General features: G+C 38.5%; 3 protein-coding genes across 5 annotated transcripts; 2 read left to right on the top strand and 1 right to left on the bottom strand.

The window, feature by feature from the left end:
- On the bottom strand, positions 1,324 to 6,830 carry LOC109709377 (DNA repair protein RAD51 homolog 2). Of its 2 annotated transcripts, none has more exons than XM_020231585.1 (13): positions 6,746 to 6,830; positions 6,549 to 6,662; positions 6,300 to 6,443; positions 5,676 to 5,779; positions 5,512 to 5,575; positions 5,183 to 5,238; positions 4,896 to 4,976; positions 4,573 to 4,638; positions 4,358 to 4,449; positions 4,160 to 4,276; positions 2,611 to 2,754; positions 2,463 to 2,528; positions 1,324 to 1,683 (listed from the first exon to the last, which is right to left on the bottom strand). In XM_020231585.1, exons 1-12 carry the CDS (start codon positions 6,827 to 6,829, stop codon positions 2,506 to 2,508), a joined length of 1,089 nt encoding a protein of 362 aa, XP_020087174.1. In that variant the 5' UTR covers position 6,830; the 3' UTR covers positions 1,324 to 1,683; positions 2,463 to 2,505. The 2 variants fall into 2 exon arrangements, with proteins under 2 accessions (XP_020087174.1, XP_020087175.1); XM_020231586.1 differs by having other exon boundaries at positions 1,324 to 1,672.
- Positions 9,473 to 15,306, top strand: LOC109709482 (muscle M-line assembly protein unc-89-like). 2 transcript variants are annotated; one of them, XM_020231740.1, is made up of 10 exons: positions 9,473 to 9,697; positions 9,802 to 9,961; positions 10,996 to 11,044; positions 11,672 to 11,875; positions 11,981 to 12,259; positions 12,401 to 12,435; positions 12,507 to 12,596; positions 12,717 to 12,834; positions 13,681 to 14,447; positions 14,697 to 15,306. In XM_020231740.1, exons 1-10 carry the CDS (start codon positions 9,585 to 9,587, stop codon positions 15,114 to 15,116), a joined length of 2,235 nt encoding a protein of 744 aa, XP_020087329.1. In that variant the 5' UTR covers positions 9,473 to 9,584; the 3' UTR covers positions 15,117 to 15,306. The 2 variants fall into 2 exon arrangements, with proteins under 2 accessions (XP_020087329.1, XP_020087328.1); XM_020231739.1 differs by having other exon boundaries at positions 10,984 to 11,044.
- On the top strand, positions 15,611 to 18,998 carry LOC109709483. The gene is made up of 7 exons (XM_020231741.1): positions 15,611 to 16,074; positions 16,163 to 16,274; positions 16,441 to 16,603; positions 17,394 to 17,542; positions 17,637 to 17,788; positions 18,078 to 18,192; positions 18,310 to 18,998. The coding sequence occupies exons 1-7, from the start codon at positions 15,689 to 15,691 to the stop codon at positions 18,436 to 18,438; spliced, it is 1,206 nt and encodes a 401-aa protein (XP_020087330.1). The 5' UTR covers positions 15,611 to 15,688; the 3' UTR covers positions 18,439 to 18,998.

The raw sequence follows: 18,998 nt of genomic DNA, 5'->3' as shown, positions 1-18,998 counted from the left end.
CCAGCAAGTGCAAAAGCTCTTGTGTTTATGGAAGCAACCACATATGCTCTTTGTTGATCCTCGACTTTTGCTCTGTTAATCAGACTAATTGTCTGGAGAAACAAACATACCGATCAGTCCGATCAAAAGATTCTACACAAGATATTTGAAAGCCACAAATACTTATTTTTATTCAAAATTCACCAACTGCTTTTCACCGAAGCCAGAAGTGTAAACTTCATATTAGGGCTTCTACTGTTAGAGCTTCTATTGTCGGACCTTCTAGTTCTAGTTTCTGGTTGGTGAACAACTAGCTTTTGCTTATCAAGTAGAGAAGCTATACCACAACCAGGACCTAATAGATATACCGGATCAAGTTGAGCCCAAAATAGAATCCAGCGCAAACCAAATAACTAAACCAGCTAGGGCAATTCGATTGAATTCACAAAACCACCAAGAATCTAAAATACTTTTATCCTGGCAGAGTATCTTATGTTGCTGCTAAACAAATCAAGTTGGCATCAAAGCCCAATGCTTATTAATCCAATGTCCACAGTTTTACGCTTGGAAGTCCAGTAAGTCAAAAATAATACATAGGAGGCTATATAAAAAAAACTCTTTGTGCCAGCCACATCAAATAATAACAAAAACATGCCGTGCAATTCAAACCTAGAAAACAACAGGTCACGTATTTTGTATTTAATCAAAGATTAGGACCTACGAGAGCACTGGAAAGACCAGAGTAAAGACATACTAGAGATCTTTAATTATACGAGGAAGAAAGTTTAAAAAAAAAAAAACGCTTGCTTGTCACAAGCTGAGGCATTTTGTTGGGCACAGTCAACATTTCTCAGCAACCTAGCAAAGACGTCAATAAGGACCAGAAGGTAGAAGAAAACTAGACAAAAAAATGGACCAAGGTTATTAAATGCATCTAGATCTCGGTAATTATGTTCAGAATTCCACGCAAATGACTAGATTTTGTATTTATCATCAGGAAAATACCATGATGGACCCTTTTTCCTTCTTTTAAAAATTTTACACTGGCTGTAAACTGACCTATTGGTACCTACTTCCCCTTATCCAACATGAGAGGATTGTTGAAAGATAAAGCAATAAATCACATGGGCAGATAGATCCTACTCAAACAGATGATGGCTAGAATGGGATGAAAGGTCAACACGAAAGTAGGCCTGAGTGGAAAGACCACAAATGATAGCATTTGAGTTGCCAAAAGAAATGTAGCTCAAAGTAAAACTGAATGAATGAAGAAGTTCTATATAGCCAATTTGATCAGTTGGAACTTGGAACTGAAGTGTTTGCTACAGATATAACTATTCTTCATGGTTGTGAAAATATTCAATATGCACCATTATAAAATGAAGTCCCAATATCCGTTTCCAAATTAAATCCACTATAGAGAACCCTAGTTCACCACTAGGTCAACCAAGCATTGTTCTTGTCATTTCTGGGGAGAAATTCGAGTACAGACACTTCCTCTATATATTGGTTCATGAAGAATTTTTCCTTTCCCTTTCCACTGAACGTGTTTCTGAATATTTTACAATCCTATCCATGTACCTACTTAATGTTCCCGTAATTGTCTCTATACAAGCAACTTCTACAAAATGATCTGTAGATAGGAGAAAATCCCTGTAGCCAAAATCCTCTTCCCACAATAATCATATCTCACCTACATATAAGCTAACATGGAAATATCATATGAACACTTAGTAGTCAAGTATATTAGTTAAGGCAATCAACCTTATGCCTATGAAAAGTATGTAAGGTTCATTAAAGATAAAACTGGATGATTTGAAAAGAAGTTAAAAAAGAGAAGCACAAATAATAGAGAGGAAAGATAACTAAAAAGTAGAAACCATAAATAAAAAAGCAGAAAAACAAACAGGATTATGTCTAATGAACCTTCAAGCTAATGACGAATAATATTCGGAGTACAAGTAAAGAAAATGAAAAGAAGATAAAAAAGAGAAGCACAAATAATAGAGAGGAAAGATAACTAAAAAGTAGAAACCATAAATAAAAAAGCAGAAAAACAAACAGGATTATGTCTAAGTTCTAAGCAAGCTAATGACGAATAATATTCGGAGTACAAGTAAAGAAAATAATAGGAAAATAAAAAAGGCGACTATTTCAAACCAAGTTTTACAAGCTATGCGTCCTACTAGCTGATTATCTAAATGCTACTCTTAACCTAATGATAAAGTAGCTAATTATCTACATGCTTATGCTTAACCTAATTATAAAAAATGATTATGGTGTCCAAACAAAATGAGATTTAGGAGCTTGGAGAAATTTCTACTCTGTATCCTACCATTCTTCTAATAGTTTAACAACCCAACAAGAACTAGATCAATTTTAATTGAAAATTTTTCCTTACCAATTGGAAACATTTTCAATAGATTAAATTAATTGAGCTTTCAGAATAGATCATATCATGAAGAGCAGAGACTGTAACTCACAGAGAAGCCTTCTGGAAGTCTTCTTGATGAGAGAATGGTCAGTTCACTGAGAAAGAATGTTTTGACCTGAACAAAAAACTCAACAAGAAACAAAAATAAATGAAATTAAATTAAAACAGGTCAGAAAACATAATTCTTGGTTACAAACCTTGATTACGGATGGTGTTTATTTCAGGCCCTGTTACATCAATCCCTTCATCACTTAACAATGAAATCCCTGATGATTCCACAATAAATGGAAATGCTATTGCTGGAGACATGGGCGATTTTGCCACTTTAATGAACTTCTGACCTGTAAACACATATATAGAAGTAAACAAATTTAACAAAGCTGCTGCTATTATCTGCAACTCTCTAGTGATCACCAGATATCAGAATAAGAAAGATCATGAGCTCATAAAATTCTTTAGGCCAATAATAAGTTCAGGGAACTATTGTACAGTTTGACAGTTGAAGTCAAACAGTATATTGCTTTAGCACGAGTTTAATAATTGTTAGCTAAACTACTTACATGGGTCATTTTTTTTCTCATGCTATTCTTTCACAAGGGCCCCACCTAAAGCATTCACAACTAAAATGAACATCTACATGCCCATCTCAAACCAAGGTGCAGTTTGTAGTACCAAGCTTGAAATCACCGATGGATATTGGATAGTCAAGGATTAGAGTATGCAATATAAATTTAGAAATACTTCAGAACATTTTTTCTCAAAAAAAAGAAATATTTCAAAACATAAATCACAGTTTCTCTGGCCCACAGCTTTAGCTCATAGAGGGAGCATAACAGTCTCATGGCATACATATTGCATTGAGCACTAAGAAACAAATACCAAAATCTTTATAGCTTGCAAAATTAAGCCATATATTATAATTTTAGATATATATATATATATATATATATATATAGAGAGAGAGAGAGAGAGAGAGAGAGAGAGAGAGAGAGAGAGTCCGGCTACTATACTCTTATGAGTATATAGCCTTTTGTACTCATAAGCTTTCGGCTGTTAAATATACCCCTTTGACCATTTCCACCCGTTGGATCATACTATTCAACAACCCTAGGGAACCACTATCATCCTAATGGGGGTCCATTATTATCCTAACCGCACATCCCTTTATCCAACAGTCGAAAATTTATGAATACAAAAGAGTATACTCATAAGAGTGTAGTAGCGCTAGCATATATATATATATATATATATATATATATATATATATATATATAGAGTCCGGCTGCTATGCTCTCGATAGCACCAATTATTTGGTGCTATCAAANTATATATATATATATATATATATATATATATATAGCACTCTTATGGTAGTCTTCCGAGCACAGTAAGTTTCATTAGTTTTTCAAGCGGGGCACAAGTTTGATCATCCTTTAGAGTTTAGTCTATATTTTCATTTAGTATAATGTTAAGTTGCCAATCAATATACAGGCACGCTATAATGCAGGAAAGGTCTCTGCATTTTCACCCCCTTTTCTGTTAGACATTCAGTCATATGTCAGCATAGTGTAATCATCTACTTGATAATCCAACAAGAAATGGGCATTGGCCAGTTATACAGCAAATAATGCACAAAGTATGAACAGGCTATTAATTAACATAAGAACAAAACTCTTTATGCATAATTTTCTAGATATTTGGTTATTTCATTCTCAGTTCCCCTGACAGCTCCTTTTGCCAACCAACCTGAATGAGCCTCAAAGACAAGACGAACAGTTACAGCATGAGCCCATTGGATTCCTAAAGCAGCAATTAGATGAGACTCAAACTTTTCAGAATTCTGGCAATTGTCCTTCCTTTCCTCTGTAAATGGTTTAGCAAGAAATTAAAAGTCAATTCATGAACCAAGAGAATAACATAATCGAGTACTTAATATCTCCAGACCTTGAAATGTATGATAATAAGCTTCATCTTTACTCTGACTGCGCACTTGGTTTGTCACCACAACAGGAATTCGTGAAAACTCAGCTAAGGACCTATAGATATTTAAATCTTGAGGAAAATTTGGATAAAGCTTAATTTTTCTATGAGGTGAAAATTGCCCAAAAGCATGTTCATGAAGTAATGTATTGGCAATATAGAAGGACGAGAGGTCTTACTTGAGAAATGAAAGCGAACTTCTTAAAGGATGTCGCCCAGGTCCACCCTCGCTTCTTTCATTTTCCCTATTACATACAAGCACGCGAAGTTTTAGTTGCAAAGAAGGAAGAGGTTTATCACAGGCAGTATTAAGAACAAAAACTAGTATTATTACTTAAGAATGCAAGTTAAAAACACTTTAATCTCATTTAATGCAAGAAAGAGAGGGGAAAAAATCGAGAAGATACCAAGAATGTAAGCAATTTTCATATTGAACCACTCATGAAGTAAAAGATAGCCCTATAAATCAATCACAACAACTCGAAGTGAAACAGAACCTCACCCTGAAACAAGAGCAGCCATGCTATCAACAATAAGCAATTTCACTTCATGTTGGAGAAGTGACAGTTTCATCTGTTGTAAGCTGCAAGCAGACCATTAAACAAACTTCTTAACGGAGGAGAAACTATGAGAATACTGAATTACCATTTCAGTCCACAAAGAAAATAGAAGATAATTAGAACTAAAGAATAATGTCTTCGCATTTTATGGCACATTGGCAATTACATGAGATCGAATAATAAATATGCCATTCCTTATAGAAATACAATGTGAGTATAATTGTCATACCTGTCAGTAAAATCAGACAATGATGTTGGTCGCATTACTATAATCCTTCCAGCCATCTGCAAAATAAGCGTTGGGAAGTTCAACTCCAAAACATCTTTTCAGTTTAGTATCTAGTGGAATGGAAAGTGTTCAACTTATTTTAACATATGGACGACAAGGATAACAAAATAAATATGCACTTCTCAGCTTGCAATCACCAATTCAATTTTATTTTGTCCTCCAATCACCACATAACATGGAGAAATTATTCGCAGGAAATAGAATCTTGCTTTGTGCTATACTGAAGTATTATACAGGTAACATGATAAATGAATAAGTACTAAAAAGACCTTTGGTGCCAGGCCTTCTGATCGAAATATCTGAGGAAAACTATTTTCTCCTATCTCTATCATCCTGTCAAAGTCATTTTAGTCGTTAGCAGGGTTCGTGCCAAATGTTATTAAACAATCGCAGAAAAGGCAAAAGAATGGCGTGCAAGAAAATGTTAATCTACCTTCGAGAAGAAAATTTGGATTCTGTATCAATATATATGACGCGGCCATTCAAACCACCATAGCAAGCAGGTAAAGTTGCTAGCAGTGAGAGCTTTAGACAGAACTACATAATAAAGAGAAATATTAGAACTCTAATACAAACAAAACTAACATAAAATGATAGATAGAAGTACAGATGAACCATTTTTTCTTTAAATTGGAGTGGAGTACATGGTCCATAGCATCGCAATATGGCGACATAAGGGTGTAACTAAAATTTTAACCACCTGATAAGTGCATAAGCATATTAAATCACACCTTCAACCTCAAATTGTAATAGAAAGTTTTGATTAACCACAACCCTTTTCATTGACAACTCTCTTGTAACAAATGTGAGTATATTTGTTCATAAACATCTAAATTACTTAATGCTCACACTATGCTTACGTCAAATTGTTGATCAAACTACCGTAGCACTGTAATATCAACTCGATCATAACATAGCCAGCAATACAAGACCACATTGCTCGTACAACAGAATCACAACCCTTATGTGAGCCCTAATCAAATCCACCAAACTAGTAAAGTAATAATCCAACAAAAAGCAGCATCAACAACACATATTCAGAGACAATTCCCCTCACCTGGGTTTTTCCGATCCCAGGTGGCCCGACCAACTCAGTGAGTGCCCCGAAAGGTATTCCCCCACACAACGCATCATCGAGTCCCCGAAGCATCGTCGGGAGGTGTCCCCCGGACCCCGCGCGATCCTCCATCAGCGAAAGCGCCTACAAAAGCACCGATCGAAGATCGAAACCCTCGTATGTGAAGAAGCACCATCAATGGCGACGCGAATTGGGGAGAAAGAGAGAGAGGAGGAGACAGGGTGTTACGGTTTGATACGGAGGGCACGCGATCTCGCTGATGCGGGCCACGGCGGAGCGAGCGTGGGCGAGGGGGACGTCGAGGAGCGCCATGAGATCGAACTCGGGGAGGGAGAGAGCGTCCTGAGGAAAAGGAGACGAGCTCAATTTATAGAAGCTCGAGTAGAAGAATCCAGAGAGAGAGAGAGAGAGAGAGGTTTTGTGACCTTGGCGGTGATGATACTACGAGCGGCGAAGACGTGGGAGAGGGAGGGGGGAAGTCCCATTTGGCTGATGAGCTTGTTCGACATTTTTTTTTTTTTTTTTTTTTGGGCTTTGCCCCCTCTCGCGCGTTTCCCGCCCTTCTATAATTGGAAACTTTGGAATTGTATGGCCCAAGCGAACCCGACCCGACCCGACTCGAGCCGTATTCAGACCCAATGTGATCAGGTTTGAGTTAAAAGTTATTGATGTAGTGACATTACTATAAAGATAAATTATAATTAATTAAATTTTGATAACATTTTTTTTTTTTGGTATGTTCAGCCTAGAATAATATGTGGAGCAGACAACTTCTTATAAATACTTTTTTTCTGGGTAGGGAATCCAAAATATTTTTATGTTCACTAAATACTAAATTACTGGCATGTAACACTAAGTATGGACAAATTCGAAGGAGATTTGATGAAATGATATAAATTATACCAAAGACCATTATACAAAATCCAAAAATTTGAAGTTTAGGAGTGCGCCAAAAATTGAGAATCGAGAATCGAATAATAAGCACTGAATGATTTTGCTCCTTCTTGGAAGAGAATAAGTCTCTTAAATTTTTTTATCGGGTAAGTTCCATCCCGCACGAAAGGCGTATTAAGATCCAGTAGCAATATCAAAGTGTTTCAAATAAGGGTTATCTTGACTTAGGTTTGCCTTCGGCTTATGTCAACAACTAGAAGAGCTCTAATAATAATGATCCGCAAGAAGATGAAAAAAATAACAATATATGGATTTAATTCTTAAATCAATCTGTTTATGAGAAAAGATAAAGAGACCCTAAGGACTCGATTGTATGGATATGTACTATTTATTCAGACAAAGTCGACGGGCTCAATATCAAAGAATGTTTTTCGATATGATATGTAGTCACAAAGATCGCTCTAATTACAGCTACATCTAGGACTAAAAACTAAAAAAAAGGAAAAAGTAACAATGAGACCACGGACTCAACACCAAATCAAACGTAAGCTTAATTTGAATTCTATACATCTACTACGTCTTCCTTTGACATATCATATATTACGCGTCTTCCTTTGACAAACTTAACTAAAAACTTAAAAAATGTAAGGATCAAAATAACAAAGATAAATATTTTTAAAACAGAGAAAACTTTTGCCCCATTAACCATATGTTTCTCGACAAATTCTTAATTTGAATTCTATGTATCTACGGGAAGCATCTCAGGCATCATGCAACCTGAACTAGGTGCTATTCTCTTCACCCTCCATGAAAGCCCATCAGCATCTATTGCATCCTCTTCATAATATTTTTTCTTTTCATAATTATCAACGTTGACACGTTCCAAATATGCTTCTTCTTCGTGGTTATTCATGCCGCAACCAATTGCATCGAGCATTTCATGAACTACGTGGGTCTTATCAATCTCATCCTTCATATATTCATCTTCATCCAATCCCATAATATTCAAAACATTATCAATACCTCGTCCTCCATCAGTTTTATCGTGGCTAAGTTCCAGGGCTTTACGTTGCATGTGCTCCAGTAGAACCAGGAACTGAGACGACCACTTAGCCGGCAAAAGGCTCTGCCCGATGAGAAGCTCGAACGATGCGATTGGCATTCGCGCGATCGTCTCTACAGGCGTTCCTGAGAAGCCCACGACGAGGATCGCGGCGAGTCCCTTGATGTGGGGCGCTTCGGAGTCAGCATGAAAGCGGATGAGCTTAGCGTTATCGGGGTCGGAGTACGCTCGGACCCATGCCCTATGGCGTGTGGACAGGCCCCGCCAGATTTCGTTCTCAGGGATTTTGTACTGCGGGTCGAGAGAGGCGAGCTGTTCGCCGTACCGCATGACTCGATGGCATCTGGCCCTGACGTCGGGGATGTTCTGTAAATTCGCTAAAACTTCGGCAAAACTGCGAGGGAGGAGGGCGAGTTCAGCGAAGACGTCGATATCGCGTTTGTTTTGTGCTTTTGCTGGTTTGATGAATTGCGGAGAAGTCGCTGCTTCTCGAAGAGAAAACTTGTGGGAGACAGAAGAAGGAAGAGTGAGAATTCTCGGAAAGAAGAATCTTGAGTTCGCGATGTGAGATTCGAGAGGAAGTGGAAGAAGAGAAGGACCTCGAAGAGATGTGGTGGAGATCGCCATTAATAATGTATTAAGAGAAAGATATATTACGAGAGGGTTTCTTTAGATATCATTGCGTATATATATACATATATATAAAGCGTTGAAATATAGGATTAGAGAAGTTAAAAAAACAAAAAAATGACGTGTATATTTAATCCTAATCATGTTGTGTTTGCTTGCAGAGCAAGTTTTGGGCCCAATAAGGCCCAGTAACAATGTTGGATCTGCTAACGCCCGTAAAAGGCCAATGAAATCGGGATTATTGGTCCAGGATTTGGCCCCGTTTAGAAATAGTAATTCGAAATGACGTCATTGCCCCTGTTATATGGGAATAATATGCTGCGACCAAGGGTAATTTCGTCATATCGTTAACGTCCCGTTTGCATATCGGCTCCGGAGAAGGGGAACCCTACATCCCGCTCCAAGACATCCAATCCGGACCGTCAAAATAATAACTAAATCCCAACCGTACATTTCCATTCATCCGACGGTTAGAAACGCTTTATTCGAATCTCCTTACCGAGTGGCTCCAACGGGTGTGAAAATGGAACGTTACAGGAAAATTTTGAAATAAAGATCAAAAGAACAGGGGTTTCACTAGGGGGCGCGCTTCTTCTCTCTCTCTCTCCCCCTCTCCCTCTCTTCCTCTCTCCTCCGGATAAACCCTAGGGGGAAGAATCGCGATCTCTGCGGCGGCAATGGAGGATCCGTACCCTTCAGCGAGCAAGGAGCGCCGTGCGGCGGCGGAGGAGGAGCTCCGCCGCCTCGTCTCAGAGGATAGCGGCGCTACTCCGACGATGCTCCGCGTCGCGTAAGAGAATCTGATCTGTTTATTCGATCGAGCTTTCTTTTTTTTTGTGTTGTTTCGTAGAAGGTTTGGGATCGTCACGGATGGTGGTGACTGCGTGATCGCAGGTGGCGGCACTCCGCGGAGCGCGCAGATCCTTGCGGGGCGGTGAGGTCACCGGATCAGCTGGATAACGGCGCCGATGACGGCGTCGATGTCGCTATTACGCTGCTGGAGCCGATCGAGGAGCGGTTCCCTCTTCTTGCGGACCCTGATATACTGTATCAGGTTTACATCGATCTCTTCTTTAGATCTAATATTAACCCTTCTTTGTTTGTTCGAAACGAACACGTGTATCTTTGTTTAATTCTGTTTGTTTATTTCTTTAATTGTCTCCCTCATCGTTCTTGGATTGGTTTTAGTTAGGGATTTGCCTAGTTCGATTTGATGTCTTGTGTTTTTAAGGGCGATTACGAATAGTTTCTGTCAAAATGGATTAGTTGAATATTGAGTGCGATTTTGATATGCTCTTTAATGAAATTGGTGTACGGATCTTACATGAAGATTTATGAGATGAGCTACATTTGTTGCTTAGGTTATAGTTATCCGTATCAATTGAAATTGTAGTTAGATTTAACAGGCGAATTTTAGTTGTGTAATTGGAAGTGTCGGTTGCTAATTTGTGAGATAAGATCTTGCTCTGAATGCTTAATACTACAGGGGACGTGATAATAAACTTTCATTTCATGTCGGCTACATGTCTCCTACCCTGCTCTAACTAGTGAATAAAACTTCATTTCTTGATTTCGGTGGTTTCTGCAAGCAATTAGAATGAATTCCAATTCCAACGATTTCTAGATTGTGCAAACATGTCCTCTTCATCATTTCTATCCGTTTCACTTATATGCATAATCTAAATTAATAGCCTCATGTTGCAATCGAGTGCATGCGGGTTGAGGGTCGTGATCAAATCTAGGCTTACGTAAGAGAAAGGGTCGTGAACTCGTGATCAAAACTAGGCCCATTGGACCCTACATAACCATTACACCACGGTAAAGCAAATGACATTAAAAAATTCTGTGTAATTCAGGATAGGCTGAACTTCTCAGTATTTGTGATGTTTGTTCTACTCTCTATGTCCATCAAGGTGTAATTGCCGGAAAAAGAGTTCTAATGCTTTAGAATGAAAACGTTTAGACTTATGTTGCTGGGTCAAGGTTATTATAATTGCTTCCTTTGTTTTTTTTTTGTTTTTTTTTTGTTTTTTTTTTTTTTCTGATATGGCTTCTGTACTTATGTTATTTGACAAGATGCCTGTTCAGGACAAGTGTGAGCTAATTGAGGAAGATTGCCTGGCTGATTCGGCCAAAGGTATGATTCTTTGAGTCCTTTTCATCCTCTTTAATCACTAAAAGCAAAAACTCGTGTACGATTTGGCAATAATATTTCATTTTTTACCATTGTCTCAGAGAAGTTATGCTCAACCCACTTCATTCAGACTACCCTAGTCTTGAACTAACAGGACCTAACAGAGCCCACCAATTCTTTTTGCATTATTGCACACTTTGCCAGGCCCTGTGTGGAGAGTTTATAAACAGTTTGTTTTGGAGTATTTTAGCCTTTATGGAGGTTTTCTATATATTTTTTTTCCTCATAAATTCTAGGGTTGAAAAAGTAGATTTTGAATTTTCGTAATACATTGTGGTATGGTGGTTTTTTTAATTATTTACAAACAAGATGCCTATATTATCACCAGCTCTTTAATGAATATGAATTTACATGTGCATGCTTTTATCTTGGTGTATAATCATAGTAGCTCTAGTAATACTTGTTACAGTAGTGGTACAATCATCCTTCCATGTTCCACAGGCCCTGTAAAATGCATCATTGAAGATAACATGTGCATGCTTTTATCTTGGTGTATAATAGTAGTTGCTCCGTAATACTTGTTACAGTAGTAGTGCTCACCACCAACACTCTTCCTTCCATGTTCCACAGGTCCTGTAAAATGCAGCATTGAAGATAACTTCTCTGAGTTAGAGACTTTCCATGCTCAAGAAGATCAAACACTAGATAAAACGAGCAAGCAAATACAACGAGTTCCTCAGCTGTCTGTGTCCCCTGAGCGGAAAAAGCCCAAGTCCAGTAAGTTCAACCTGCGTAAAAGTTTAGCTTGGGATAGTGCATTTTTCACAAGTGAAGGTATTCATCCTTGCCCTTAAAAGCCTTTAAGGAAAAAAAAAAAAAGGCTAAAATTTATACTGCATGAGTTTCTTAAATGGTTTCTATCCTTATTAATGCGTATAGGTGTTCTCAACACTGAGGAGTTGGCTATTGTCAATAGCACATTCAGAAAAGCTGAAACATTGGCTCTGCCTGAAATTCCAGAAGAAACAAGGATATCATCGGAGTCGATTTTAGATATTGATAACTGGGCTTTAGAGAACCCTAACCTCGAAGTAGAGCTGTTTGAGAATGTCCGAGCTTCCATCCAAAAGTCTCTTGGTAAATCTGATAATGCTTCAAATACTACAAGTTGCAGCTTGAAGAAAGATCAGAGGGGGCTGGATGCATCACGACTAGCCTGTAAGATATTTAAACCTCTGAAATTGTAAACATTGTTCTTTTCATGTCATGTCTTAAATTTACCAGCAGAAGATAATATATTTAAACCGCTGTATTTTGAGATTTTAATTGTTGTGTTGATTTTCCTACTTATCTTGGCAGCGAGGGAGAAGGTCGACCGATCTTCTCAGAATAAGGTACATTATTCTTGATTATATCTTATCTTCTGTTGTTCAACCTGAATCCTTAATCATGCTTGGTTTTTCAGATAAAGCTCCCTGTTGCGGTGAAACAACATGGTCTTAGCAAGCAACAGCCACAAAACATTTCTAAGAAGACTCATGCTGTTTTGAAACTAGTAGGTTTTCCTGTGTTTGACAAGCTACTTGTCAATACAATGATCCAATTTGGCTATCTGCATTAGGCTCTCCTTTTTTTTCGTGAGGTTAAACTAACTCTTGTTACAATATGAATCAAGGTCACTCATGGAACCCTAGATCCAGACGAATCATTAAAGCCATCGAGAATCTTGCCTAAAGCTACTCGGGTGATGGTGCCAAGCAAAACAAGTGCTTCTGGGAACAGCCAGACAAAAAGTAGCAACTGCAAGCTTTTCTTTTGTTCATATTTTAGAAGCCATTCGGATATTTATCCACAATGAAGTGCCTTATTCCCTGGTTTTTGAGATTGCTCTTCTAATCTAGGAAGCAAGCTTTCAAAAAATAAACATTTTCACGAACAAAAAGTCTGAGACTAAAGCTACTTGGGTGATGGTGCCAAGCAAAACAAGTGCTTCTGGGAACAGCCAGACAAAAAGTAGCAACTGCAAGCTTTTCTTTTGTTCATATTTTAGAAGCCATTCGGATATTTATCCACAATGAAGTGCCTTATTCCCTGGTTTTTGAGATTGCTCTTCTAATCTAGGAAGCAAGCTTTCAAAAAATAAACATTTTCACGAACAAAAAGTCTGAGACTAAAGCTACTTGGGTGATGGTGCCAAGCAAAACAAGTGCTTCTGGGAACAGCCAGACAAAAAGTAGCAACTGCAAGCTTTTCTTTTGTTCATATTTTAGAAGCCATTCGGATATTTATCTACAATGAAGTGCCTTATTCCCTGGTTTTTGAGATTGCTCTTCTAATCTAGGAAGCAAGCTTTCAGAAAATAAACATTTTCACGAACAAAAAGTCTGAAACTTTTGTTTCGGCATGAAATTAAAATGCGCTTTTAGGCCCCAAAAAGAGAAGCAGTTATATGCAGCTTCTGCTTCTACAGTACTGAGAAGATGTTTGAGGAGTGGAAAGCTGTTAACACTTCTTCAAAGAGCTGTATGTAAATAACTCTTCTACAAAAGCTTAATCCAGGCCAAATGAGTCCCATGTATATTGTAGAGACATCTAATCTTGTGTTCTTTATAGCTAAAACTTTGTTAACATGATTGCAGGTAGCGTTATTAATCGGCAACCCGTGAATAAGACAGCGAATGATTCACGCAAAGTCACTCCTAAGTCTACTGTGCCACCAAAGTACAGTTCAGGTGTAGTTTCACGCAATGCGGTATTATCAACAGCTGCTAGTACAACTCAGAGTACTATACTCACTAGCTCATCAGATTCAATAACTAGATTTCCGTCAGAAAATACAAAGAAAAAAACCACAGCATCAAGGAATACAGCTCATCCTTCATCAGGTACAGCCAATAAGAAGACCCCCAGTAAGAAGACCCCTTTGAGGACATCTAGCACTAAACTTGAGCTGAAAAGTCCAGGGATCAAAATTCCAAGTGTATCGCCAAGCAGTTCTATAGATAGTGCGGCTTCAGTGTCTGCACTATCAGTCTCGAGTGCTATGACTTCAGTTTCTGCTTTATCGGTTTCAAGTGCTATCAAGTCCAGCGATAGAACAGAGAGCCTCGATTTTGGGTCTTCTTCACCACCTTCTTTCTTAGAGAATAATGGCCTCTCTTCGTTGGGTTTGCAATCCACAATAGACTTACCAGCCATTCGTGGAATTTCTGAGCCAGCACCTAAGGATGTTTCCATTCATGGAATTTCTGAACCAGCACCTAAGGATGTTTCCATTCATGGAATTTCCGAGCCAGCACCTAAGGATGTTTTTCCGAGTAGCACTAATGCTAGTTCCCAAGGAAGAAGAAGCTTTAAACCAACCGGACTTCGGATGCCAAGACCCAAGATTGGATATTTTGAAGCAGTTAGTCTACTCTCTCTCTCTCTCTGTTTCTCTCTCTCTCTCTCTGAGTGATATGCAGGCAGTGATATTAGCTTGGCAGAAATTGTTGTCAACAGGTTAGATATATTCAACCTAGTAAAGTTGACCATATGGATACTAACTAGGTTTGATGCATCTAGTTTGTCTATAATAATTTTTCCTTTGTTAATATCACTACCCTATACTGTATATACTTCGAATTGCTTCTAACTAGAAAAGCTGATCTTTCAGGAGAAATCTCTTGTACGCAACATTGATACAGTAGCTCCAGCTAGTCAACCGCCGAGTTTTGTTAAGAACACCTCTGGAGTGAGTAGATCTATCGAGGTAGATACAGTTAAGCCCAACAAGATCCAGTATTCGAGATCAGATACGCAGAAATCAACAGCAGCTTTGGATAACGGCCACATCCAATCACTTCATCAAATGGTAGAGAACAGAACAAAGAGTTCACCTAATGAAAAGGAGGGTTGTATTGGAAAAGAGCGCATGATTGCGTTTCCGACCAAGAAGGAGAATGTTCCTTCTGATAAAAGTGATGATTTGATCCGAGCCATTCAGTGTGAAGATCTCAATAATAAAGCAATGGCAGTAGAACTCGTAAGAGAAAAAGTGTCTTCTCTTTCTCTTCTCGAGACGAAAGACCTATAGCCGCGAAATTTTCTCATGGAATTTTAAGGCTATTCATAATCCATTACTTAAAAACCAGATTGGTGTTGAATGAATACATTGTAATCGAGCTTTGATGTATCTGATTATGCTGTCGATAAATGGGCTGAAAAACTATTGGCTGTGAAAATACTACTGCTGGGTTGGAGTTATTGAATCAACCAGTCTTGTTGTGTAGTATCTGTTTCATCGAAGCTTCAGTAGTGATAGGCGAGCTGAGGAATTTAGTTACAAGGAGAGAAGTACCCGTCTTTATGGCTGTTCATTTTAGTTTTACTCCCCTCTGTTTTTGTTTTTAAGACTTCTGTGCATGAAGGGATAGGCTTTTTAAAAACATAAATTTTGACTTTTAGATGTTTCAAGTGATATAAATAATGTTCATCAATCTGCAATTTTGAAGCTCCACCATCGGAAAAAAAAACATCCTTTGATATGTATATATACACACACTATTAAACTACCCACTTTTCTTTTTCCCTTCTCTTCCTCTCTCTCTCTCTCTCTCCTCTCCGCCCCTCGCCCTCGCAAATGCAACCCGTTTCTCCTCTCTCGGAATGGAACCTTCGAGAAAGAAGCTTCTCAACTCCCTCCTCTCCTTCTCCTCCTCCACTCGCTTCTCCCGAAACGTCCCCTTCCTCCGCCGCCCCTTCCAAACCCTACCTCCTCCCCCTTCCCCTCTCTCCTCCCATGGCGATCGCCGCTTCCTCTGCTCCATCTCCTCCCTCCTCCTCCTCCCCCATCATCCGAGCACCTCTTTAAGATACTTCTCTTCGGTTTCCCCTCGCCCGGAGATCGAATCGAGGGAGGAGGAGGGGGAGAAGAAGAAACCCCCCTCGCCGTCGCTCTCCGACGACGAGAGCTACCGCGATCGCCTCCTCGAGATCCACCACGAGAAGCAGAGCCGATTCGTACCCGTCAAGGCCTACTTCCTCTCCACCAGGTCTCCGATTTCATCCATTCCCCCCCCCTTTTTTGCTAATTAATACCTTTTAATTTATCGGTAATTGGGGTTTGTCGATCTCACGCAGTATTGATTTGAGGAGTTTGCAGTCTCAGAACGCTTTCAATGTAATTCCCCCAAATTCTCGTGCCACTAATTACGTTGTGCTCAGATATTACGATGTTAAGGGCGATCCACATGTGAGTTATTCCATTGAAAAATATTATGTTTCATTTACCACCACATAATATTGGTAATTTTTACCGGGCTATGCTTGTTACTGGAAGCTGATATATAGTTTCTCTGAAGCAACTGTTTAAAACAGGATACGCTTTTTAACTTTATGTAGTTTCTACTTTGTTTTAGGAATTGGAAGCTGGTTTCGTTAATGAGAGTCACTGCCACTACATGATAGTTTTTCAATACGGTTCAGTTGTCTTATTTAATGTCTCTGACCATGAGGCGGATGGATATCTGAAAATCGTCGAGAAACATGCATCTGGTTTGCTCCCGGAGATGCGAAAGGATGGTGAGCACATCAAGTTTGCTTAAGTTAAATATGCTCTTTACTGTATCCAGTCCAAAATCCTTAAATTCTTATGTTCTTCCCTGGAGAAATTATATTATCAAAATGCTAGGCACTGTTAAAAGAAAATAAGATCTTAATATCCTGTTAGCTCTGATCTGTGCTAGAGGAGACAGATAAAGGAAACAAAACGATAGCAATATTATATGATGCAATCTCGAAATATATGTATGCATGCGCAATTCCTTGGTTTCTTGGCAGAGGGTTTGGCTTACGCTGTCTGTCAGAGCTTTGGTATATTTACAAACCTCCATGTAGCCTAGAGCACAAGCAGTATGAACAGGAGTGTGGATTAGTTCGACAACAACGTGCTAACAACAAAGTGATTGTCCCTTGTGCCTTATTAAGCCATTTGGTTGTAGCATCTAGCCAGTCCTGGAAAATTGAAAGATAAAATCCTCCTCGTATATTGAACTACTGACAATTAGCAAGTCTAGAGGGCGATAGACATTTTCGCCCTCAGGATGATCAAGACATAAGAGTTCTTAACCTAGTCTAGCAATGTTAGACAGAGACCCTTATGTCGTGTTTGATTGCATGGATAGATTGATTTAGATCATTGTCACGTGCTGCTGTATAAAAGAGTTTTTTTTGCTGACGAATCAGAGCGAAATAGCTTTTGTATGTTGTTTTTCTTTTCTGTTCTTTCTTTTTGTCTCAAGAGTTTTGCGCACTAGTGGAATCTGTGACATAATAAACTATTTCGTAAAACAATTGAATTTTTGTACTCTAGATTATGCGGTAGTGGAGAAACCGACTTTGGAGACATGGATGCAGGGTGGGCTTGACTATATTGTGCTTAAGAACTTAAGCATAGATGGGATTCGCACCATTGGAAGCGTTCTTGGTCAGAGTATAGCTCTTGATTACTATATTCGGCAAGTACGCCACACCACTCTAACTTTCGTTATTTAAAGCATTAATATGCAATCTTTTTTCCTTTTTTCTTTTTTGACATTTTTTTTTTATTTCTTAGGTTGATGGTATGGTGGCTGAGTTCACTGACATCAACCGCGGCATGGAAAAAACTGGGACATTCACCATGAAGCGGAAAAAACTTTTCCAGTTGGTAGGAAAGGCAAACACTACTTTGGCAGATGTGATTCTTAAGCTTGGTCTTTTTGAGAGGTAATTTCTTGTCTTATTAATCTGCTTAATAGTAGTTGATTTAGTTATCCTGATGTTGATAAATACCAAACCATTATGTGGATAAAAAATTGTAGCTGTCGTGGCCTTTTTCAGGTGTTTGTTTAACCTCGGCCTGATCTGTTTTTCTTCAACTGTTTGCAGTTGCATTGTTTTAATCTAATAAATGTATGTGGTCTCGTAGAATGTTACATATGCTTTGAAAATTATGCAGTAATTTCATTCCTCTGGATATTTAATCCATTTCCGTATTTCTCTTTTGTCGCCCCAGGTCAGACATTGCTTGGAAAAATGCCAACTATGCTCAGATATGGGAGTATCTTCGGGATGAATACGAGCTAACACAAAGATTCGGGAACCTTGACTTCAAGTTGAAGTTTGTTGAGGTACTGATTTGTTGGTGATCTTTTTTCCTTTTTTTTAAAAAAATCTTTTCGTTTTGCTCTAGCTAGTATCTAATGTTTTTGGCCTTCACTTATAATGAATTGAAATTTGGTTTGCAGCACAATATACGGTTTCTTCAGGAGATCCTTCAAAATAGGAAATCGGATTTCCTGGAATGGCTAATCATCATCTTGATAAGTGTAGAGATCCTCATTTCTGTCTATAACATTGCTCAGGATCAATTATGAAATTACGGTTGTTGCAATGAAATTACACTATCTTCTTCGGCACTCTTTGTGTAGATACTATCAATCTTTAGGACTTGATTTAGAAGTATGAAAATGAGTTCGCAGTCTTGGGTTCCCAGATGTCCAGGATAGATAGTACTTGGGTGCATTGCTTAAACTTATCCGCCTTGCGATCAAGATGAGTAGAAAAATTGGATATTATACGACATCAAATGTCGGATAAAAATGGATAGATAAGAAGTTGGAATCCGAGGTCCCTAAAGCAAGTGGAAAAGAGCTTGGTGGTTGGTATCCGAGGTCTCAAGTTCGAATTCTAGTTGATTTACATTTCTAGCTAAGTTTATTTTAAATAAAATAAACGAAGCGGATAGCGTGCTATCTATTTCTCAAAAAAAAAAAATGGACAGATAAAAAGGGATCTACCGTTTCTTTTATTAATGGATTACCGAAAAGGAGTTGGAGGATTCTTTCTATTGTAGAGGTTCTAATACCTGCTGGAGTACTTTGTGAATGTATCATACATTTATTCCGTTTTATTTTATTTTTCTTTGACTAGCTAA

This window comes from Ananas comosus, linkage group 4 (assembly GCF_001540865.1).
Source record: "Ananas comosus cultivar F153 linkage group 4, ASM154086v1, whole genome shotgun sequence".
NCBI lineage: Eukaryota > Viridiplantae > Streptophyta > Magnoliopsida > Poales > Bromeliaceae > Ananas > Ananas comosus.
This window is presented reverse-complemented; position numbering and strand designations above follow the sequence as displayed.